This window comes from Rhipicephalus microplus, chromosome 1 (genome assembly GCF_043290135.1).
Source record: "Rhipicephalus microplus isolate Deutch F79 chromosome 1, USDA_Rmic, whole genome shotgun sequence".
Classification (NCBI taxonomy): Eukaryota; Metazoa; Arthropoda; class Arachnida; order Ixodida; family Ixodidae; genus Rhipicephalus; species Rhipicephalus microplus.
In genome coordinates this window covers 5,896,609-5,921,832 of record NC_134700.1, presented here as the reverse complement: position 1 = coordinate 5,921,832, position 25,224 = coordinate 5,896,609, and the positions used below count along the sequence as shown (strand labels likewise).

General features: G+C 48.0%; 2 protein-coding genes and 1 non-coding gene across 10 annotated transcripts in view; 1 reads left to right on the top strand and 2 right to left on the bottom strand.

The window, feature by feature from the left end:
* LOC119178211 (uncharacterized) overlaps positions 1–25,224 on the bottom strand; it is a 241,075-nt gene that overhangs the window by 45,683 nt on the left and 170,168 nt on the right. The window lies entirely within an intron of this gene.
* TRNAT-CGU (transfer RNA threonine (anticodon CGU)) lies at positions 11,917–11,989 on the bottom strand. Its single transcript has one exon. It is a non-coding gene; the product is annotated as a tRNA-Thr (tRNA).
* Gcat (Glycine C-acetyltransferase) overlaps positions 17,743–25,224 on the top strand; it is a 367,236-nt gene continuing 359,754 nt past the window's right edge. For 3 of the 8 annotated variants that reach the window (XM_075889270.1, XM_075888329.1, XM_075888808.1), the window contains exons 1-2: positions 17,747–17,946; positions 23,907–24,112. In XM_075889270.1, the coding sequence (XP_075745385.1) occupies positions 17,901–17,946; positions 23,907–24,112 (252 nt within the window). In that variant the 5' untranslated portion in view covers positions 17,747–17,900. Of the gene's footprint in view, positions 17,947–23,906; positions 24,113–25,224 lie in introns of all 8 variants that reach the window. The other 5 variants (XR_012893994.1, XR_012893933.1, XM_075887558.1 and 2 more) reach the window with 5 other exon arrangements.

Genomic DNA, 25,224 nt, shown 5'->3' with positions numbered 1-25,224 from the left:
CACCTCCACCATTAAAATGTCACGTTAAAGAGACAGGAGACGTTTTTAAGGCGTCCTCACAAAAGTCCGAAGAGCGGTCGGCTCAGCGCAGCCAAAAACAGAACAATGGCACGAGGGGAACTGCCACTTCGTCTGCCTCTTTTGCGCTGGCAGATCAAGCGCGCGGCAATATATATATATATATATATATATATATATATATATATATATATATATATATATAAATATATATATATATATATATATATTTATATATATATATTATATATATATATATATATATATATATATATATTTATATATATATAAATATATATATATATTATAAAGGAGATTTATTAAGCAGAAAGGTTGGTGCTTGGAAGGCTTGGAAGGCGATGCACCAGCCGCAATTTCCGAGCTCGAGCCGCTGCTGCACACTCGATGCTGCTGCCTCTGCGCCGGAGTACTTCCTCTTCTTTACAATGGCCCCACGGAGAAAAAAGGAGCCATCCTGGCGACTTAGTCCTGGGCAGGCGGCGTTGAACCGTGGTATTGCTTGAGCCTCTGGACGTGTACAACCTCGCGGTTGCGACGTCGCAAGTCTGATGGTGGCGTAAGAGGCTCAATGAGGTAGTTTACTGGCGAAGTTTGTTCGACAATACGAAATGGCCCATCGTACTTTGGCAGAAGTTTGGAAGAGAGCCCAGGTGTGTGATGCGGCACTGACAGCCATACAAGAGAACCCGGAAGAAAAACGGGAGTTGAGGTCTGGGCATCACGAATTGCTTTTTGCCTGTTTTGGTCATCGCAGGTAAAGCGACGAGCTAACTGGCGGCATTCTTCTGCGTGTCTGGCGGCGTCCAAGATCGGTAGGCACTCGGACGCGTCTGGGTGATAGGGCAAAATGGTGTCAATGGTGTGGGAGGGGTGACGGCCGTAGAGGAGGTAAAAAGGGGAGAAGCCTGTTGTCGCTTGCGTTGCCGTATTATAGGCGTATGTAATGAATGGGAGAACTAAGTCCCAGTTAGAGTGGTCAGGCGTCACATACATAGATAGCATGTCACCGAGAGTACGATTAAAGCGCTCGGTAGCCCCGTTGGTTTGTGGGTGGTAAGCGGTACATGTGCGATGTACAATAGCACACTCAGCGAGCAATTTTTCAATGACCTCGGACAAGAAGGCGCGGCCGCGGTCACTGAGGAGTTCTTGAGGGCCTCCATGACGCAACACAAAATGACGCAGTAGGAAAGTGGCAACCTCCTGTGCTGTAGCCGTTTTAAGAGCAGCGGTTTCAGCATAGCGCGTTAGGTGGTCGATAGCAACTATTATCCACCTGTTGCCAGTCGGAGTCAATGGAAGTGGCCCATAAATATCTATTCCAACCCGTTCGAAGGGTCGGGAAGGGCATGGTAAAGGCTGTAGTTCACCGGCGGAGGCGTGTGGTGGAGATTTTCGGCGCTGACATTCGGCACAAGAGCGGACGAAGTTGCGGACGAAGGTATACATGCCACGCCAGTAGTAGCGATGTCGAAGCCTTTCGTAAATCTTGAAGACTCCTGCGTGGCCACATTGTGGGTCAGCGTGAAAAGAGGAACAAATCTGCGACCTCAGGGTTCGTGGAACGACGAGCAGCCACTTGCGTCCCTCTGGTGCGTAGTTACGTCGATAGAGAAGCGTGTCACGTATCGAGAAGTGTTGAACTTGGCGCCGAAGCGTTCGCGTCTTTGGGAGTTCAGAAGTGTCGGAGAGATGATTGAGGAGAGACGCAGTCCACGGGTCATTGCGTTGTTCGATAGCAATGGTGTCAAAGTCAAGCGATGACAATGTGGAATCGCAAGCGGAGTCAGCTGTGGCATTCTGGGACAGGGGGGAACGGGAAAGGGCGTCGGCGTCAGCATGCTTCCGTCCTGACCGATAAACCACGCGTATGTCGTAATCTTGAATTTTCAACGCCCAGCGAGCGAGGCGGCCAGATGGGTCTTTTAACGTCGAAAGCCAGCACAGCGCGTGGTGGTCGGTCACGACATCAAAAGAACGACCATATAGATATGGGCGAAACTTTCCAAGGGCCCACACAATGGCCAAGCACTCCTTTTCTGTGACGCTGTAGTTGCTCTCAGCCTTGGTAAGTGTGCGACTAGCGTATGCCACGACGTATTCCTGATGTTCCGGTTTACGCTGTGCGAGCACAGCACCCAGGCCTACACCACTGGCGTCGGTGTGGATTTCATTTGGAGCTTCAGGATCGAAATGGCGTAGAATGGGTGGCGTCGTAAGAAGCCGTCGCAGGGTGGTGAAAGCCTCGTCGCAGGCAGGGGACCACGATAAGAGGTCTTTACAGCTGCTGAGAAGTTGCGTGAGAGGTGATATGATAGACGCAAAGTTTCGGACGAATCGCCGGAAATACGAACACAAGCCGATGAAACTTCGAAGTTCTTTGATGGTGGCAGGTTTAGGAAACGCCGTAACAGCTCGCAATTTCTCGGGATCCGGGAAGATGCCTTCCTTGGAAACAACGTGGCCCAAAATGTTCAATTGACGCATGGCAAATCGACATTTTTTGAGGTTTAATTGCAAACCGGCGTTAGTTAAGCAAGTAAGGACGTGCTGAAGGCGACGTAAGTGTGTGTCAAAGTTAGGGGCGAAGACCACGATATCGTCGAGGTAACACAAGCATATCTTCCATTTTAGTTCACGCAGGATGTTGTCCATCATTCGTTCGAACGTTGCAGGTGCATTGCAAAGTCCGAAGGGCATGACGGTGAATCCATATAAGCCGTCTGGCGTCACAAAAGCGGTTTTGGGGCGATCGGCCTCCGCCATAGGCACCTGCCAGTAGCCTGACCGCAAGTCTAACGAGGAAAAGAACTCGGCACCCTGCAAATTGTCCAAAGCATCGTCAATGCGCGGTAGTGGATAGACATCCTTCAGCGTGATCTTGTTCAATCGCCGGAAATCGACACAGAAACGAATAGAACCGTCTTTCTTTTTGACGAGAACCACCGGAGACGCCCATGGGCTCTGGGAAGGTCGAATGACGCCTCTGCGAAGCATGTCGTCTACTTGGTCAGCAATGACGCGGCGTTCTGTAGCGGACACGCGATACGGTCGTTGTCGCAGCGGTGAGTGGGACCCAGTGTCGATGTGGTGTTCTACTGCTAAGGCACGGCCGAGAGATGTTTGTTCAACGTCGAAAGAGTGGCGGTAGCTCTCAAGAATGGTGAGGAGTTGTGAACGCTGCGAAGATGTCAAATCTGCAGCGATGAATGGTTGAAATATGTTTGCCGACGTTGAGTCAGGCGCTGAGACGACAGCCAGTTCACAGACGGAGGTTGAAGGCACCTCATCGGGGACGGATATAATTCTGGAAGAACTGATTGTCTCGACGTGGCCAAGGCACTCGCGACAAAGTAGGGATAAAGACGACGATTCATGATTATAAATTGGCATTGTGGCTGACCCTTCTACAAGATCGAGAGCAGCAAAAGGCAGGGGGAGAGCTCTTCGGGCGACGAATATTGGAGATGGTGTGAAGAAGACCGTGCCGTTGGATATGGCGCTGCATGAAACTGGCACGAACGCAAAAGAGCATGGAGGGATGTAGGTGTCATCGCTAACGACAAGTTTAGCGGCAAACTGGGTGTCGACGGACGCTTGGTCATCCAGTGAGCAAAATTCGACCTCAGCCCTAGCACAGTCGATTACGGCGTTATGACGCGACAAAAAGTCCCATCCCAAAATAATATTATGGGAGCATGATGGAAGAACCACGAACTCTATCGTATACAGAACGTCCTGAATTGTCACGCGGGCTGTACATACTGCGGTCGGTTGAACAGGTTGAGCACTGGCTGTGCGAAGCGATAATCCGGAGAAAGGCGTCGTAACCTTACGAATTGAGCGGCAAAATCCAGCATCTATAACCGAAACAGCTGCACCGGTATCTACAAGAGCGACAGTAGGGATATTTTCGACGAACACATCAATAACATTGGTAGGCGACAAATGAGGACTTGGGCAAACCGAAACTTGCGCAGTTCTTGCCTCAGGAACTGCGTCATCTAGTTTTCCTCCTCGTTAGGTGCGGGCCGTCGACGCATAGGAGAAGGCGAGCGGTGGCGTGGAGAGGGCGAGCGAAGACGTCCCGGCCGAGGGCGGTGGTCGTCCTGGTAGCGGGCTGGCATTGGAGTGGAAGAACCGTATCGCGCGTTGGAGTCAAGCGGGAAGAAAGGCTCACGGCGGTTTTCATTGGTGATATGCGTCCGGCGGCGACAATACCTTGCGACGTGTCCGGGGTATCGACAAGCGTAACATATCGGGCGATTATCGAGGGTGCGCCACGGGTTGGCGGTGTTAGTGCTGGTCCAGTGAACTGGAGCTGGGGGATAGCTCGCGCGAGGCTGGGACGGAGGCGCAGGCGCCTTGCGAGTGGGCATGGCTGCAGCCGCGGCGTAGGTGAGAGGAGCAGCCACAAGATTAGGCTCGCGAGCAGCTGGTAAGGCCTCGGCGACCTCTCCTTGAATGACGTCACGTAGAGACGATGGTAAAGTCGTGGTAGCTTCTGGTGTGAAAGGCACCAAGGAAAGCTGTCGTGCAACTTCTTCGCGGACAAATGCTTTTATTTCGGCTATTAGTGACGCGTGGTCATGACCACTGATCACACTAGACAGCGATGCCAAATCGTGCGCTGGAGGACGTCTTGTCAGAGCTCGCTGCTTCCGCAATTCATCATAGCTTTGGCAGAGGCTAATTACGTCGTTAACAGTCGTCGGGCTTTTCGCCAAGAGCATTTGAAAAGCGTCGTCGTCAATCCCTTTGAGGATGTGTTTACATTTTTCAGCTTCCGTCATTTCGGCGTTCACGCGTCTGCACAAATCGACGACGTCCTCTATGTAACTTGTGAAGGTTTCACCCGTTTCTTGTGCGCGTGTGCGTAAACGTTGCTCGGCACGAAGTTTTCGGACGGCAGGTCGATCGAAGACTGCTACAATCGACGTTTTAAATTGCGGCCACGTTCGGACGTCTGCCTGGTGGTTTCTAAACCAAAGGCTGGCTACACCCGCGAGATAGAACGAAACGCGTGTCAACTTGTCCGCGTCCGTCCATCTGTTTAAAGCGCTCACCCGTTCGAAAGTCGAGAGCCACTCTTCAACGTCGTTGTCATCTGTTCCACTGAAGATTGGAGGCTCCCGCTGAGGAACACTGCCTGGACAGGTGGCCGGAAGAGATGGAAGCGTCTGCTGATCGGCGTCCGGCATAGCAGAAGGTAGCCGTCGAGAACGGAGTTCCAGGATGGTAGCGGGAAGGTGTAAGGGACGGTACCCGGCACGTCTCCACCAATTATAAAGGAGATTTATTAAGCAGAAAGGTTGGTGCTTGGAAGGCTTGGAAGGCGATGCACCAGCCGCAATTTCCGAGCTCGAGCCCCGCTGCTGCACACTCGATGCTGCTGCCTCTGCGCCGGAGTACTTCCTCTTCTTTACAATATATATATATATATATATATATATATATATATATATATATATATATATATATATATATAATGTTACGAGTAACTTGGTTAATGATCTATTTACAGCGCACAGAACTCGACGAGTAAGATGGCGCCAGACCAGCATCCAACGGAAAAACCCACTTCGTCCTCCTCTTTCATGCAGCCGTGTTTAGCGGCTGTTTTGTATCATAACCCCCGGCGGTAGAAGCACCGTCCCGGTGCTAAATTTACGCAGATGATGTCGAAGGGGGGTAATAGGGCTTTAGCCGAGCCTCGTGAACAATGTCGCTCGGAGCTGACGATGACTTTGTTGGATCAGTTGGAACAATCTCGTACGTGACGTCTGTCACTTGGCGAACGATACGGAGTGGTCCAGTGTAGGGCGACAACAGTTTTTCCGACAGTCCCACATGCCGAGTAGGTGACCAGAGGAGCACGAGAGAACCCGGAGAAAAGTGCACGTCCCTATGGTGAGAATTGTAGAGCTGTTGTTGGCGCGCCTTTGAAGCCTGTAAACGATTACGGGCGACTTGGCGCGCGTGGTCGGCGCGGGCAATGGCTTCACCAGCATATTCAGTGGCCGCATGTAGTAACGTGTCTAAAGGTAGAGTTGGGTCCCATCCATATAGTACATAGAAGGGCGAATATCCGGCAGTGTTGTGACGAGATGAGTTGTAGGCGAACGTCACATACGGCAAATGAATGTCCCAATCGTGGTGGTCTGCCGCAACGTATTTGGCAAGCATATCGGTTAGGGTCCTGTTAAGGCGCTCCGTGAGGCCATTTGACTGGGGATGGTACGAAGTAGTAAATTTGTGCTTGGTATGACAAGACCTCAGGATTTCATGAACGACAGCTGATAAGAACGTGCGGCCACGGTCGGTGAGAAGTTGACGGGGAGCACGGTGCACTAATATGATGTCGTACAGCAGAAAGTCCGCAACGTCGGTAGCGCAGCTGGTCGGGAGTGCTCGTGTGATTGCGTACCGCGTCGCGTAGTCCGTGGCAACAGCAATCCATTTATTTCCGGCTGTGGAGAGTGGCAAAGGGCCCAACAGGTCGAGACCAACTCGAAAGAAAGGCTCGTTGGGAACGTCGATCGGCTGAAGGTAACCGGCTGGAAGGGCAGACGGCGTTTCGCGACGCTGACAGGGCTCACAAGCGGCGACATAGCGTCGAACAGAGCGGGCAAGTCCAGGCCAAAAAAAAAAACGACGTCGTACTCGATCGTACGTGCGAGAAACGCCCAAATGGCCTGTTATGGGAGCGTCATGGAGTTGATGCAGGACAGAGGAACGCAGGTGCGCTGGGATGACAGGAAGTAAGTCTGATCCGAAGGAATCAAGGTTTCGGCGGTATAGGATCCCGTCTTTCACCAAAAAAAATGCCCGCAGCTTCCCTCGGGGGAACACTGAGGAGGATGCGGAGCGTAACTCACGCTAGCCGAGGGAACTCGACCGACAATCAACGACTGCTTGCACGTAGCACACACGACGTAGTCGGCATAGTCGGTGCCCTTTCCAAACGTATCGCAAAGAACCGACAACGCTTTGGAGTTGTTCTGAATGTTGCCGATCCGAGTTAAGTTGTTATCGAACCAAAGACGATCACACACCTTGCAGGTGTGGCCGAAGCTTCGGTCGAGGAAGTCGCGCTTGAAGCGAGCGTTGGGCGTGGCATACTGCTTGGCGCGCCACGCCGCTACCTCGGCGCGCTTGCGCTCGCGGGCAGCATCGGGATCGGCCTCTCGTCGCCGACGCTTGCACTCGGCTTCCCATTTTCGAAAGTCCGGGTCCTCTTGTCGACGCTTACGTTTCAAAGCGGCCGAATCCGGTGCTGCTGCTCGACGCTGACGTCTCTCAGCGGCTTCACGTTCTCTAAATTGAGCATCTTCCGCTCGACGCCGACTTTTACGTTCGGCGTCGCGAGCTCTTCTCCGCGCTGCCTTGTCTTCGGACGACGACTTGGTTGCGGTTCCGCCAACACTTTGGCCGGCGCTGGTCGAAGGGACGTCGATCATTGCGACCTCGGACGTCGACGCGCCGTACAAACCAACCGACGAGCGGCAACTGAGCGAGCGAGCACCGACATTGAGTATATATACAGCGCGACGGCGCATGCACTCTCAGCTGTCGAATGTTCGAGAAGGGGGAGAAGCGCAACGGCGCATGCGCGCGCGTCAGCTGCCGATGTTCTCGAAGCGCGACGGCGCATGCGCGCGCGTCAGCTGCCGATGTTCTCGAAGCGTGACGGTGCATGCGCGCTACATTATACAGCTAGCGAATGTTCGTGAAGAGGAGAAGCGCACGCGGTGTGTAGAGGAGGAAGGGTGCACAGATGGTGGAGGAGTGAAGCGCGCGCGGTGTGTACAGGAGGAAGGGATGCACAGATGGTGGAAGAAGGGGGAGGAAGCTTGCGGACGGCGCCGCACTACAAGCCTCGAGTATTAGATGCTCCGCATCTAAAACATTCGTAGGGACGGGTCGCGTGGCGTTGACTCCAGTTTGTCAATGATGGCTCGTAAAGAAGCATCCCGACGTTGCTCTTCGCCAATGTTTAACAGCTGCGACACGGAAAAAACGTCCGTGATAACGTCGGTATCGGTTGCTTCGTCAACAGGGTAGCGGGATAAACAATCCGCATCCTGATGTAATCGCCCTGTTTTGTACATTACAGATACGTGTACCCTTGAAGGCGTAGAGCCCAACGAGCGAGACGTCCCGTGGCGTCCTTCAGGGAGGCTAGCCAGCAGAGCGCGTGATGATCCGTGACAACACGGAATGAGCGCCCGTACAGGTATGGGCGAAACTTGGCGACTGCCCATACAAGGGCGAGGCACTCGCGCTCCGTGATGGAATAGTTGCGCTCGGCTGGAGATGGTAGTCGACTTGCGTAGGCTATAACACGGTCGTGTCCGCGTTGTTGCTGCAATAGCACAGCTCCTATGCCGTGTCCACTGGCGTCCGTGTGAACCTCGGTTGGGGCTAATGGATAAAAGTGAGCCAAGATTGGTGGCGTTGTAAGCAGTGTTGTAAGTTGCGAAAACGATAACGCTTGATCATGGCCCCAGGTAAACGAGGCGTCTTTCTTCAAGAGGTCTGTGAGTGGGCGTGCAATGGTCGCAAAGTCCTTAACAAAGCGTCTGAAATACGAGCACAACCCCACAAAACTGCGGACATCCTTTGTGGTCCTCGGAACGGGAAAGTTCATGACTGCACGAATTTTCTCTGGGTCTGGACGCACGCCTTGGGCATCGACAAGGTGACCGAGCACGGAAATTTGGCGACGAGCGAAGTGGCACTTGGAGGCGTTAAGCTGGAGTCCGGCTCGATGAAAAACGTCCAAAATAGCTGACAAACGATCAAGATGCGAGTCAAATGTGGGCGAAAAGACAATAACATCGTCAAGGTAACACAAGCAGGTGGACCATTTCAACCCTTGGAACAATGAGTCCATCATTCTTTCAAATGTGGCTGGTGCATTGCAGAGTCCAAAGGGCATCACCTTAAACTGATAAAGACCATCAGGAGTGATGAATGCGGTCTTCTCGCGGTCCATCTCGTCGACGGCTATCTGCCAGTACCCTGACCGAAGGTCAATAGTTGAAAAATAGGTGGCACCGTACAGGCAGTCGAGGGCGTCGTCGATGCGAGGTAAAGGATGAACGTCTTTTTTGGTAATTTTGTTAAGGTGACGGTAATCGACACAAAAGCGCCATGTTCTATCTTTCTTTTTAACAAGGACGACTGGAGAAGCCCAGGGGCTGCATGAAGGCTCGATAATGTTTTTCGCAAGCATTTTGCCGACTTCATGTTGTAATATTGCACGCTCCGACGCCGACACATGGTAGGGGCGTCGGTGAATGGGGGTTGCATGGCCAGTATTTATGCGATGAGTGACAATGGTCGTTTGGCCTAAAGAGTTGCTGGCAAAGTCGAAAATGCTACGATAGCCCTCAAGAACGTGGCAAAGCGCTGAAGCTTGCTCAGACGTGAGGTCCGATGACGCCATTCGCTCAATGTCGGCACCCCAAGAACGTGATGGAGTGGAACCACTGACTGAGCTGCAGCAATCGTCAACTCTGAAGTCATCTTGGAGAGTAGTAATCTTGGTCATCTTGGAGAGTAGTAATTTTGGCCAGGGAGATACCCTGTGGCAGAACTTGGGTGGTGAGTGAAAAGTTGACCAGTGGAAGGAAGGTGCGGTTTCTCTTAATCGTCAGAATCATATGCGGCACAGCAACCCCATGCGTAAGCATCACTGCAGGAATCGGGGCCACCATGTAACCACCATCAGGTACTGGCGGCGTGGAGGATAAGTCGACATGCGTGACGGAGTTAGGAGGGAGACGCGTGAAATCAATACAGCAGAGGCTGGTTTGCGGTGGGCTTGGCGGGTCGGAAAAGAGGGGTAAATCGAGATGGAGAGAGCCAGCTGAACAGTCTATGAGGGCAGAGTGCATGGCTAGAAAATCCATACCGAGAATGAGTTCATGAGGGCAATGTTCGATAACGGCGAAAAGAACTACAGTGCTTCTCTCCCCAATAGACACTCGCGCAGAGCACATGCCAAGAATTGCGGCAGTTCTTCCATCGGCGACTCGTACAGCTCGGTTGAGGGCGGGCGTGACAACTTTTTTAAGTCGGCGGCGAAGGTAAGCACTCATAATGGACACATACGCGCCAGTATCTATCAACGCACTGACACGAGCATTGTCGACAGTAACGTCCAAAAGGTTCCGGTTCGTTGTTAACGTTAATCGAGGATTTCTTACTAAGGTCGTCAACGCAGCTCCACCTCCAGAAGCTGCACGGCCTAGTTTTCCGGTCGGAGATGCTGCGAATAGGTCGGCGAGGCAGCACGGCGTTGTGGGGGCGACCGGGACTGGCGACGAGCAGGGGACGGTGACCGGTCGTAGCGAGGTCTGCTAAGAGGTGCTGTAGGAGCGGAAAATGTGGTCGGCGTTGATGGAGAAAGTGATGGGGACGATTCGCGAGCAGAAGTGGTGTAATACTGAGGTGCATAATGGGACGGTGGAGCCCAGCGGCTGCGGCAGTGACGTGCGATATGACCAACGCGTCGACAATTGAAACATATGGGCCTGTCATCAAGGGTACGCCATTCGGACGGATTGCGTTGTATGCGAGGAGCAGAAGGGGGACGAAAAGAAGGCACAGCAGAGTATACGGCAGGTACAGGATGTAGGCCGACATTCGATAGCTCTCGACGAACGACGGCTTGTATCAAAGAAATCGTGGTCGGGGAAGGCGTAGGCGTCGGTAGTGGCGTGGCTACCGGTTGTGCTGCCTCGACCTCTCGACGAATGATGCGTGTGAGGTTGTCACATGGAGGGGCCTGGTGGAAGACGTCGTCACACGAAGAGGTGGCTGCTGTGTTCGGAAGGCGCACGATGTTTTGGGCTACACGGCGGGCTTTAGCTTGTTCGAGACGTCGGCATTCTTTAAGGATGTTGTCGATGCTCGAGATGTTGTTAAAAACCAGCAGGTTGAAAGCATCGTCGGCAATGCCTTTCAAGACGTGGTTAACCTTTTCGTCTTCGGACATGGACTGGTCGGCCTTGGAACAAAGGGCCAAAACGTCAAGAATGTAGGAGGCGTACGATTCGGTAGAAGACTGGGCCCGTGTGGCAAGAGTCTTCGCAGCGAGCTGACGACCAGATGAATCGCCAAACAGGTCACGTATCTTTGCTTTGAAGAGATCCCAGCTCGTTATGTCGGCTTCGTGGCTTTCAAACCATGTTCTGGGAGTGCCGTCCAGGTAGAAAAGCACGTTGGCGAGCATGAGCGTGGGATCCCAGCGATGAGTTGCACTGACGCGCTCGTACCGCTTCACCCAAGTGTCGAGATCGATCGTACCATCACCGGAGAGAGTGCCGGGATCCCGGAGGTGCGGGAGTGTGACGTACGTGGTGGCTTGGACTGACGAGGGCGGCGTAGAGGAAGTACCAGCAGTCGAAGCAGTCGAAAGCTCGCCGATGGTGCGACCGCTGCGCGTCTCCATCGAGGTACAGGGGTCGTCCACCTCCACCAATAATGTTACGAGTAACTTGGTTAATGATCTATTTACAGCGCACAGAACTCGACGAGTAAGATGGCGCCAGACCAGCATCCAACGGAAAAACCCACTTCGTCCTCCTCTTTCATGCAGCCGTGTTTAGCGGCTGTTTTGTATCAATATATATATATATATATATATATATATATATATATATATATATATATATATATATATATATATATATATATATATATATATATATATATCACGGAAAGAAGCGTATACCTAAAGGCTCGTTTTTCCGTGTTTTGACACAATATTAATGAGATCAGACAGTAATGCCAAGGAGTGTACAGGGGAAGTTATTAGAACCAATGGAATCTAAATAAGAAGAAAGAAAAGTGGGTGAAAAAATAACCAGCCGTGAGCAGGAATCGAACCTACGACCTTCGAATTACGCGTTCGATGCTCTAACCACTGAGCTATCACAGCGGCCCTCCCTCCATCCACTTTTTTGAATTTAAATGTGAATTTAGAAGTAGGAGTGACAGTCAGCGCCATCTATAAGCCAAACGACGAATGTGAAAACACTCTTATGCGCATGTTTGGCGTCACGTAGCACGTGAAATTATTATGAGCGTGCAGCTGACTAACAGTCCCTCGTATTCAACCTAATGACACCAAGTCTGCCAGTACGAGACCCTCGTTTAATGAAGTAAGGGAAAGAAGTGTATACCTAAGGGCTCGGTTTTCCGTGTTTTGACACAATATTAAGGAGATCTACCTTACAGTAATGCCAAGGAATGTACAGGGGAAGTTATTAGAACCAATGGAATGTAAATAAGAAGACAGAAAAGTGGGTGAAAAAATAACCAGTCGTTAGCAGGAATCGAACCTACGACCTTCGAATAACGCGTCCGATGGTCTAACCACTGAGCTACCACAGCTTTTTTTTCTTTATTACTGGTTTTGCACAAAATACTCACAACTGAGCTACCACAGCTGCCTTCCCTCCTTCTACTTTTTGGGGTTTATATGTGAATTTAGAAGTGGGAGTGTCAGCTAGCGAGCGCCATCTATAAGACAAGCGACGAGAGTGAAACATTCTTTTATGCGCATATTTGGCGTTACGTAGCACGTGAACTTATTACGTTAAACCTTATTCATTAAACGAGGGTCTCGTACTGGCAGACTTCGTGTCATTAGGTCGTATACGAGGGACTGTTAGTCAGCTGCCCGCTCGTTCAGTTCGGGCTGTCGCGGTGGATGGACGTGTTTTTTGGGCGCTCCGGATCGACTGCGCAGATAAGTGTTTTTACATGTTTTGAGCTTGTCTTTTAATTAAGCCAGCGGCTGAAATCTTCGTAGCACTTATTTTATGGTACGACTTTTTAGGGGGCCAGTCACCAGGTATTTATTAGTTAGTGCGGGTGTGTGTGTTTGAATTTTTTGTTGTTTTTTTCTTTTGCCACCCCGTGGGGGAGGTGCGCGTACATTGAACACGCAAATTTTTGTAGTAGAGCTTAGACTTCCTTTTTTTTTTCGTAGTGCAGGGCTCGAGTTTAGTAATTATCGATTATAGGGACAATTGATGTCTGAAAGACATTTTTTAAAAGACTGTAAAGTGTTCAGGATGTGGAGTGGGTTTGAAAGTGGACCCAAGCGTAGAAGCGGATGGAGAAGAGGCTGACGCGAAGTGTAGGCAATGTGAAGTCGAGGAAAAAAATGGAGAAAATGTTGGTTGCCCAGAGTGAACTGCTGACGAGAATCGCCGAGCTCGATACCGCGTTGGCGACAGAGCAAGAGAAAACGATGGCAATGGGAGAAAGACTGAAGTCCGCCGAGGAAGCACTAGCGAAGCTGAACAAAGAAGCGGACTGCGGAGAGAACAGTAGGGAACCGGCAAGAAGAACGGTGGAGAAGGGAGAGCAAGCAAGTTTGGAAAAAGCAGGTTCAGCCGGTTCAACTGTCCCAAGGGCCAGCTTCAGCGAGGTAGTGGTTTGGCTGGGAGGGAACAAAGCAGCCGGCGTCACAGGTGCAAGTAGCCCCCAGGTGCAGGACGCTCCAGCTGAAAAGTCACAGCATGTGATAATCGCCGGGGACTCGAATTTAAATCGATGCACAGAAGCCATCAAAGAGAGGGTAAGAGGTGACAAGAGGGTTGCAGTAGGGGCGTTCCCAGGACGCAAGCTTTGAAGCAGTCATGAGGCAAGCGAGCGCAAAACTCAAAACAACAGCTGATAGACGAAACCTCGTGATAATTTCAGGCGGTTTAAACGATGTCTTAAATGAAGATATAGAGGACTAGCAGCCACTCTGGCGAAAGCTGTCGATGACAAGCGCGCCACTTCTCGTGAGGTGCAGGTGTGGTATGCACGATACCGGAGGTACCGGTGCGTGATAGCAACCTCCAAAGAGCGGTTGTCAACGCAAACCAATAGATATGGCGGATGAGTCGAGAGAAATGCTTTGAGGTGGTGGAAATAAACAGAGAGGTGCATAGGTGGGGTGGTTTTCAACGAGACAGAATTCACTTCGATGGGCGGCTAGGTCATGAGGTGGGTTGGCGACTTGCAGGACGCGCAGTAGCTTTTTTGGGGGCAAGCGAGCCCTTCTGGGTGCAGGATAGCTAGCAACGAGGAAAACAACCAGGGAGACTCTTCGACACGTGGTATGAACAGATACGATTACAAAGTGGCACCAATATCTACAATAGGTAGAGTCCGGGACATAAATAGACGTAGCCACGAGCGCCGAGCCAATTCAGACATAGGGTATATTAATATGCAAGGTGGTAGGAACAGGCTGAAGTGAAAAGAGATAGAAGAACAGCTAAGGGAAGAGAGGCCGATGGTATACGGTTTTGTAGAAACACATCTCAGGGACATGGAAGAACCTCCGAACAATCCGGACTACGCGTGCGAATATTGTAATAGAACAGAAGGCAGCAGAAAGGGGGGTGGTATTGGGGCATTCATTTATAAAAGTACAGACTGGCATAGGGTCAAGCAGGAAATACAAGGAACATTTATGGCTAAAAGGGAAAGTGGCAGGTCAAATGACACTCCTTGGTTTCATGTACTTGTGGACGGGAGCAAAGGCCAGAGAAGAAAACCAGGCAATGGTAGAGTGTATATCAAAGGACATTCAGGAGTTAGGAAGAGAGTGCGAGATAATTATACTAGGAGACATGAATGCGCACATAGAAGATATAGATGGGTATACCGACCCGACAGGCAAAATGATCATGGATATGTGTGAAAGGCTTGATTTGATCATTTGCAACAGTACCGAGGAGTGTGAAGGGAAAATAACATGGGAGGTAGGAAGGCTGCAGTCGACGATAGATTATGCACTGATGTCACATAGGATTTATGATAAGCTCAGGGGAATGCACATAGATGAAGGTGGCTCCAGAAGTCTGGGTAGTGATCACAAACGTATCAAGCTAAGTTTTGGAAGAGCAGTGAAAGTGGGAAGGAGACAAGATGAGCCACTACAGGAAAATTTTTATCCAGAAAGGCAAATTGAAATAGCCACTAAACAAATTGAGAAAGTAATCACGGAGGATAATAAGACAGCGTGGACATACACAAATTTAATTAGACTCTTTGAGCTAGAGCTTGCCAAGACGCGTGACAAGTCACCACGGAAAACAAGACACAAACCCAAAAGTTGGTGGGATGAGGAAGTTAAGAGGGCCATAGCAAAACGTCAGCAAGCCTCTAGGGAACACAGATATCCTAAGCAACGGGGCGAACCGACAGATGATGTTGAAAGAAAATGGGAAACCTTTCTAAGCTGTAGAAGGGATGCATCTCTTCTGATCAATGAAAAGATTAAAAGAAAGGGAGCTCAGTGGCTGGCAGAAGTACATAAAAAAGATAGAAAGGCAGCTGCGAAATTTTGGAACCATCTAAACTCCCTAAGAAATGAGACGAGCCTAGTGCAGAGGTTTATAACGACAGCCCAAGGTGCTAGGCTAGAAGGGCACGATATAAGAACAAGGGTGACAGAAAAATTTCAACAAAGAAGCACTTTATGCACCACAATAGACAATGACGAATCAAGTGGTGCAATGGCTCCATTTTCACAACGGGAGTGGGAAAGGGCTGAGAAAAGGGTTCCTAGTAGTACATCAACAGGCCCAGATGGCATTCCAATTAGGCTGATAATGACCTTAGGTCCGAAGTCTAAGCAGGCTTTGAGAGAGGCAGTGAGCACAATAATAATCGATGGTGAAGTTCCCGATGGATGGAAACTTAGCAGGATGAGCATGATCTATAAAGGAAAGGGGGACAAAGCTGACATAAACAACTACCGTCCTATAACAGTGACATCAGTGGTCTACAGGCTGGCGATGCAGGTTATAAAGGAAAGACTGCAGGCATGGATAGAGGATGAGGGGGTGCTGGGGGAACTGCAGAATGGGTTTCGGAAACACAGGAGGTCGGAAGACAATCTGTTCTTACTGACGCAGTGCATCGAAATAGCAGAAAAGGAACACAGGCCCCTGCGGCTAGCATTTTTGGATATCAAGGGAGCGTACGATAGCGTGGTTCAAGAGGTATTGTGGGGAATACTGGACACACTAGGCATAGAACATGTAGTCACTAATCTTTTAAAAGGTATCTATAAAGGTAGCAAGGTAGTTATAAAGTGGGAAAAACAGGTATCCAAGCCTGCAGAGGTAAAACGGGGGCTTAGGCAGGGGTGCCCCCTTTCACCCTTATTATTCATGATGTACCTACAAGGATTAGAGGCAAAATTAGAGGTAAGTGGACTGGGCTTCAACCTCTCTTTAGTCAAACAAGGAAAACTTATTGATCAGGCACTACCAGCATTAATGTACGCAGATGATATAGTGCTAATGGCCAACAACAAGGAAGATTTGCAGAGATTGATGGACATCTGTGGTAATGAGGGAGATAGGTTAGATTTTAGATTCAGTAAGGAAAAATCAGCAGTCATGATTTTCAATGACAACGAAGGTAGTGAGCTTAGAATACAGGAGGTCACGCTAGAGATAACAGATAAATACAAATATCTGGGCGTATGGATAAGCAATGGGACCGAGTATCTGAGGGAACACGAAATATACGTGACGACTAAAGGTAACAGGAATGCAGCAGTCATGAAAAATAGGGCACTGTGGAATTACAATAGGTATGATGTTGTGAGAGGAATAGGGAAAGGGGTGATGGTTCCTGGGCTGACGTTCGGCAATGCGGTCTTGTGCATGAGATCAGAAGTTCAAGCAAGATTAGAAATTAAGCAATGTGGAATAGGTAGGCTTGCTTTAGGAGCTCACGGGAATACACCAAATTAGGGAGTGCATGGTGATATGGGATGGACATCGTTTGAGGGCAGGGAAGCTAGCAGCAAGATAAAATTTGAGAAGCGATTGAGAGAAATAGGGGAGGAGCGTTGGTTTGGGCTAGCTCACGTGAATACACCAAATCAGGGAGTACAAGGCGATATGGGATGGACATCATTTGAGGGCAGGGAGGCTAGCAGCAAGATAAAATTTGAGAAGCGATTGAGAGAAATAGGGGAGGAGCGTTGGGCTAGGAAGGTTTTCAGCTACTTGTACATGAAGAATGTCGATACAAAATGGAGGAAGCGAACCAGGAAGTTGACTGGTAAATACTTAGAAAACAGCAGGTGGCCAAACCAAAAAGAACTATCGGTTAAGAAGAAAGTGAAGGAAACGGAGACTGACATGTGGAGAATGGGTATGATTAAGAAGTCCGCACTAGAGATATATGGAACTTTTAAGCAGGAAATTGCCAAGGAAAGGATCTATGATAATACTCGGGGTAGTTCTCTACTGTTTGAGGCCAGGACGGGAGTATTGCGAACCAAGACATATCGGGCCAAATACGAAGGGGTAGACACAGTATGCAGTGCGTGTGGAGAGGAAGAAGAAACTGCCGAACACTTGATAATGATCTGTAAAGGGCTTCACCCTATAGTTCAGGATGATTGCGCAGAGTTTTTCAAAGCACTGGGATTTAGGGACAGCGAGGGCAAAATAGACTTTAAGCGGGTAGACTTAACTAGAAGGAGGTTATCTGATTGGTGGCTAAAGTCAAGGAACGAGTGAAAATTAAACCCTTCACTGCAAAGTACGAATCCTCAACTTCATTATTTAAAGAAAAAAAAAGATAATTGTAATGATTAGTTCACTAAGTATTACGGCTAGGTGACGTTAGCCGCCGCCCGATCTAAAGGGTACAGCCACATCCATCCATCCATCCATCCATCCAGGCTCACCGCTGTATGCATTCCAGAGCGGCCAGTTAGGTGTTCTGTGGGCCAGTCCACTAAACAGTTACTGCGCTGTCTGCTGTCTCGTCAGTGCGTTTCGAAGCTCCCGCCGTTCAAGATTAGATCGATAAGCATGTTGTCTGCGGTTGTCAAACAAGGTGCTCTGACAACGACACAAGGTGCGTTATCGGCGGCTTTCACTGAAAGGGGTTTGCGCTGACGGTGCGCATTAAGCGCTATTTGGTCTCCCCAGGTAGTACGCGTGCTTCTCACGTCGGTGTCACGCTATTTTGGATACTTACTGGGTTGACTGCAGCACTGCGCTTCATCATCTCGCTCAGTCGTTTTCGTTTAATTATTTCTTGCTGCTGTGAAAAGCTGGAGGTTGGGTGAGTGGGGGTGCTGGTAAGCTGGTCTGTGCATTGAGCACTGCAGACGTGGTGATATCGGAGTGTCGGAGCCACGGTGCAACAACAGTAGTAGGAAGAAACAGCAGAGACAGGAAAGAGCGCCGACTTTCAGGTCTCTGGCCGCTTTTATACAGGGTGCAGAATCTGTGCGCATGCGCGAAAAGCGTGCGCGGTTATGCGATTTCCGACTGAGAAATGAATACTCTATCAGATAAATGATTAACGGATTTTCAAGGTTTTTTTTGTACCTCTTGTTTAGATGCGACAATTCCTGAGTTGTACATGCCTGAAAAGAACCTTCAAACGGATTTTTCATGGCAGTCTTACTATTTATGGGCATTCGAAAAGAGGGCCACATATTTATCATGCGCAACATTGTTGTAGCGAAATAAAAATATCAGCTGAATGTGAATTTGGCCAGCCAGCAGCAATTGGGAGCAACCTTTTGGAGTGAAATCCTGCCACGGCCGAAAACTGCTGGTGAAAAGGCAGCTTCTTATCTGAGTGTGTGCATCAGGGGAACCTAGTATTGTAATTCGATAAGGAAATGAGGAGCTTCTTTGTTTCCAAAATGGGTTGCGGACAATTCGCATGTGCCCTGACCTGTGTCTGCAGTTAAGAGCAGTGTATGTGCCCTGTATGTGTGGCCCTGATACATGGCGTCGTTTTTGTTTTCATGTAAAGGAGAAACTCACTGACAGAGCCTCAATTCTGTGTAGCCAGGGCTTCGGCATGCAGTCACTCATTGTTGACGACATCCTTTCTTAGAGACGATGCATTGAGTGTTGAATGCACCAACACATGGCCAGACAAATAGTCACTGCCTTTAGTCAGCATGCAATTTAGCAGCAGAAGCACCCAGCTAATGAAGCATGGCTCCTTAAGCAAGGCATGTTGTTGTTCTAGTCAGTTTGTGGTTTCAAAAAGGTTTAAACTGTGTGGTGAAGACAGAAAGGGCAGAACTTCCACCTGCAATGACACAAACTGTGTCCTTGCGACTGTTCCGTTTTGCTATTTATGGATTTACCTGCTTTCCGCAAATGAAGTTAGCTGGTGCGCTTGTGTGTGTTCCTGTTTGCATCCTGCCCTCATTGCTCAGCTTAAACCTTTTTGAAACGGCACTCTTTCTTAAAGGTCAGAATATAGGAAGGATCTTAGTTATTGTAACACATCCCTGTTTCAGCCTCTTATTAGTGCATGTGTTGACAGGCAAGAACAATAGAAATAAAAAAAGGTGCTATGTGCTTTCAGTGTTTGCAGTCTTGTGTCTTGTTTGCTACATGATCTGGCTTTTGTTTTCTGGCCTTGCTGCATAAACTCATGTAAGTTGTTCAGAGTGTTAAATGAAAGCATAATATGTTTTTAAAATCTTGAGACGAAGATGGTGATACTCTAATCTGTCATTTTGAAAGAAAAAAAAACAGCATAAAAATTGAATGCAAGGAAGAGAAAAAGGACACACAGTGTTTTACTTAAAACTGAAACTTTATTGAATGAAAATATAATTTTATATGCACTGACTCTACATGATGGGGAGGTCAACTTCAGTAAAAGCTTCAGTCATCACTAATAGTCATTGCTAAAAAAAAAACAGCTCATTTCTATGCCCAGGGCACAATAAGAAATTTTTTTCGGGAATGGGAGGTGTGCCTAAAATGACATTTTTTTTTTTGGCTGGTGGTCGCTGTGAAGGCATGTAAATGTTTTAGTATCACGCTAGAAGTCGAAGCATGACAAGTTTTTGCAGAGGGGTGGGGTTGTGCTGACCTTATTACCTTGAGGGTGAAATAGGGAAAGAATAGAAAAGCAAACTAAGAAGAAAGATTAATGTAAAAAGACTTGTCTCTACCGAAGAGAAATATGGAATGAGGAAAAAAAGAAAACGGAAGATTGGAGACAGAATTTAGGAAAGAATATGAGGAGTAAGAAATGCTCACGCAGGGGCTAAGAGAGAGAAGACAGCAGAGGGCTTGGAACGACGATAGGCGTGGACAAGCGGTTGAACAGTGCGGTGTTTGTTCGAAGACCACTATCACAGCTTCTGGCAAGGACGTGCCCCAGCCATCGCAGCAACACCCTGTCAGCTATTGATCTCAGCACAGTTACGTAATCATTGTGAGGACGCACCAGATGTTCTATGGCTGTGGTGGCCTTGCACTGTGGAAACCCGACAGTCATGCAGCAGTGAGGTGGGAAATTTCGGGGAGGCGATGAGCCTTACAACTTGGCTTCAGAGCTGCAGCTTGTCCCACATATGGCACTAGTTTTCAGAAGACATTGTAGAGAAAAGGACAAGCTGCCTTCCCCATGGGGAAGCCCTCTCTTACCTTTACTTGTGAAGCCCCTATTAACTTGTGCTTGCAGAATGGCCTTAAGACTGACGTCTCACGAGCACAAGTTAGCAATGACAGGGGGGTGGGGGCACACAGAAATGCTGTGCACCTGGATTTGTAGTAGACAACAAAAACTATATGACTTTGGCAACGCTGGTATATAAAACACATACTGACGCTAAGGAACACACACAGCAAGTCGCAAAAGCTCGGAAATAGTTTAGAGTGTGATGACGTTTTCATTATTAGAACAAATGAAGTGTCTATTATATTTTGGAGATCAGCTAGAGTTGTTCAAGCCTTAAAGGGTCACGTCAGGTCATGCAAAGTCAAATTGGCAGACAGCAAGTAATGCACGAGACCGGTTCAACTTCTTTGTTCTCTGGAACTGAGCAAGTGACATTGCTTGATGCGGAGGATGTTAAAAATCATGCTCGCATGGTGCATGGAAGATGGCGACAAAGAGATCATGCACATGAGCAGTATAATGTGGATGGTATGCTTGTGACCCATTTGTTTGGTGTGTGGACAGCGGCTCGTCATTTTGGTGCCATGAAACTCAAAAAAAAGGTCCTTTAGAAGTAAGAAAGAGTGGAGTTCTTGACCACATTTTTAGCCTGGAGGACTTCTGTGAAGCCGCTGTTGGGTGAAGTTTATGTGCGAGGCCTTGCCCTACCCGTGACCCAGATTGTGGAGCATGACATCTCGAGAATGCCCAGAGCTTCATTATGTGATGGTTTTCTGATGGATAGTATGGAATGCTTACTATGCCTTGTGACGCGGCTGGCCAGTGATTTCTACGTTTCTGACACTAGACTGAATTATGGAGGACCTAATAGAAGGCCGTAGCCAAATATGAAAGATTTTCACGCAAGCATCGAAAGTGAGTTGCTGAGTTACCAAATTTTGACTGACCAGTTTGAACTTCTCAAAGCAATCGACAAATATGTAGAGGAGGCAGTTGACATTAATCACTTGGAAGCAAAGGTAGAGTATACCGACGTTCAAGTTTGTAAGATTATTCTAGTCATTGTTGAAAATAAATGAATATAGAATTGAAGATGCATTTAGGGCTTGGCAGGCTTGCTTGCAGACCATAAGGCAAATGATTAGAACAGAAGTACAAGCGATAGTACTTCATCACCTATGGCATGTGTTTTATCGATAGTTATATTGTCACACAGGAGGTAGACGCTGAACCTCATGACAAATAGAGGAACATATTGGAAGCAGACTAATGTTCCCACCACAGAGAATACGATATGAAAGACCCCCAACAAAGATCTACCGAAACTTCTAGAGACCTCTTCAATGCCTTCAGAGCTCTTGTCAATGTGCAATACCCGGGAGGTTAACGACAAGAAAGCGGGAATAACGCTGGTGTGTGGGGAGGAAGAGACTACTACAATCAAATGGCGAATGCCTTTGGAAATTTGGAATACCTTCCACCAGATACCAAGGATGAGTATACACCGAAGTGGACAATTTCTATTGTGTGGGGTGTCAGAAAGAGGCCTCATGCTCTCGGAGCGAACGGACACAGCTGACACGGTCTAACTAAACTAAACAACACATTTATTTAATTACTTTTATAATAAAGATTTCGCCAGCTGAATGAAAATACATCAGTTTTGATCAACACACTGTGCAAAACAACCTTACACAATATTCCACTACACTCAACAGCATAAGAAACACAAGGCTGCGAAACACAACGCTGCTGTCTGTTTGTTCGCGCTTAACGGTACCCTAAAAGCATTAAAGTGACCAAAAGATACTCCAAACCGCTGACCCCCATCCGCAGCACCCACCAATATTGCTGAAGATTCAGCGTTCATACTTGTGTGATTGTCAATTAAAAAACAATTATTGTGCATACCTGAGGCACCATAACAACACGTCAATATTCTGTATGTGTGTCTTTACTAGAAAAGGCATACAGAAGTAATTATAAGGACTGTAGCGTTTATCACGCTGCACTGACTAGGCAACCTTTGCACGAAAAGGCAAGTGTTTCCACCGCTTTGCTAAGATGACGCTGTGGTGGCATCTACGCATCGCCTTGCGTTCTGCACCTTATCACCTCCAAGACGTGGGCGCTTCGTTTTCCAAGATAACTGCCAGATAGCGCTCATGTCTCGCATGTGACGTGACTTAATGCGCTCGTTCGCCTCCGCTGCACGCTCGAGGCACTCTAGCGCAGCGGCTCCGGTATACAATTCACCGATTTTCTTGCGCAGAACATCAAATAAACGTTTTGTTCACTCTCTCCAGCTGCATTCTCTTTCTGATGTTCACTCTCTTTCGGCGACATTGGCTGTGTAACATGCAGATATGGGGCCAATTTTTTTCTTTAAGTCTTGTCAGCATTTAGGCTAGATCATCAACAAATCACTCGCACCGCAAATTTAGTGACACACCATGTACCAAAGGCCACAATGAACAATTATATTACCTTCCTTCTCACCTCTGCCTGGCCCTTTAAACTCCTGAGACACGCTAGCGATCACAGAGCTTTCAAGAGCGCACTCGCCGTTTTGAACCTTTACCATTCTGGATCTCACAGATCGCACGCTGACAGGTTGATGGGGAGTCAAAAACAAGTTTAACTGAGTTTCACCAATCTGCAATGATTTTCAGCTTTAAAGCGCTGTAATTTTTATTTATTTATTTATTGGAATTATCTTCAGAGCCAGTGGCATTATAGAAGCATTATATAAATTACAGTTTTTGCAGAGAGCTCAAGTTGGTCTCTAAATAACCCTTGAGACTTGGTCTACTGGCTCAGTGTGTTTGTACAGATTTGCCAAAACTATTTCAGGGTCCCTTTATATTTTGGTAGTGTTATCATGGCAAATATATGCAATCTATATGTTACTAGTAAAATGAAAAGGTGCTCATTGGGTAAACACACTGCTGGGACAACCTAGGAGTAGTTTTAATGAATATGTGTTCATATACTTAGCTGTTTTATAGTCTGCGACAATTTGACAAGTTTCGATGACTGAAGCACTGCAGCTGACCACCATCGTGACTAAAGAAAAAGTCCCATGTGTGCATTCTGCAATTTTTCGCAAAAAACTGCTATGCCATCAGTCTGGAGAGTGTGCTCGTTAGGGCAGGTTTGCGTGTTTCTGAAGAGGTAATGCCACAGACTTACATGTACCAGACTGTAGTAATGAAAACAAACAGTTCATCTTTTCGTCCACTTTCCTTTCTTCACATTTACATGACAATTACTACTAAGAACATCCCTTTCCTTGGCATCATTGTGTGTCAGTTCTTATCAACATTGTGTCTTAATTTATGCAAGACTAGTGATATGTTGAAGCAGCCACTATTTGTAGGATTTTCGTGTGAGTGGGTTGGTATGATAACTTTACGGTTGTGCTTAAGTTGTGGGCAGGCATGCTGTGCGACGTGTCTCCAGTGGCTGGGCAGCCACACAGGCACTCCTGCAGGAACAGCTGGCCGACATTCGTGAGGCTGGCACATACAAGACGGAAAGGGTGCTCACGTCCCGCCAGGCGGCGTTGGTGCATGTTGCAGGCTGGGACCGGCCAGTGCTCAACCTGTGCGCCAACAACTACCTGGGACTCTCGGTAGGTCATCTAACGAAGGATGCCAGATGTCGACCTTACATAAAGTGTCGGTATGCCTGATAGCATTCATCCATACCAACAATAGTTCCACAACGGATAGAGAATTGAGCTTGCTTCGCCTAGATCTTACTCCGCCCTCCCCGTTTACAATCGCCACGCGAAAAATTGTAACCAGCCAAAAGGTAAGACACAATGTGCCTTGCATTGCCCTCTAATAAGGCAGGGCCGTTCAATAACTCGTATATGTCGCAAGTAGGTGACCTTAGCCCAAATTTGGCATGCAATCAGTCATGCTCTTCTGGTGGCCACACCGCTTCCTTTGGTTCCACTGTCACCGTTAACTACTACAACTACCACAAGCATCCATGACCACAAGAACGTGTTTAATCATTAAGCAATGATTAATTACAGATGTAAGTCATCATAATTGAAATATATCACTTAGCGTTAACCTGGATGCATTTCTGAAAAACGGTACTTAAGTTTAGCTGTGAAACACTAACAGACATAAGCTCTCTTACATCAATGTATAGTAAGTACTAAACTACTTCTGTGAAGAGACATTTTACTTTCGTGTTGTACTGATTCCAAAGATGGAGGAATCAGCCATGTTTTTTTTTTCGCTTCTTATGCGCCATATTTTTACACGACTGTGCCGGAAGTGTTCGTTATAAAAGTAGGTAGCCTTGGAAAATGTTAGCGGCATGTGGACTCAGTTTTAAAGGGTAGCATAGGAAAATTGTAAGGGCATAAAAATGTGGGCGTTATAACTGACAGATCGTTATCTCTAGGATCGTTATAAGTGGATTGGACTGTACTTTTGTTCTAGTCATGCACACTGAAACTTGCACTTTCTGCTTTGCATCTTGTAAATGTCCAAATGTGAGGATGGTACACAATACAAACACCAACTTTATGTTTGGAAATGTTGTGCAGGAGGCCGATCGTATCAATGTTATGACTTTTGCTGGAGTGGATTTGGAGTCTACTTGTAGTGGCGAGATAATGGGGGACTTGTTACTCACAGGAGATTGCTGATATTGACCTTTAGTTAACATCTGCATTGCTGCGTATTGGTTTGGGAATCTATTTGCCAACTTATTTAAATAAAC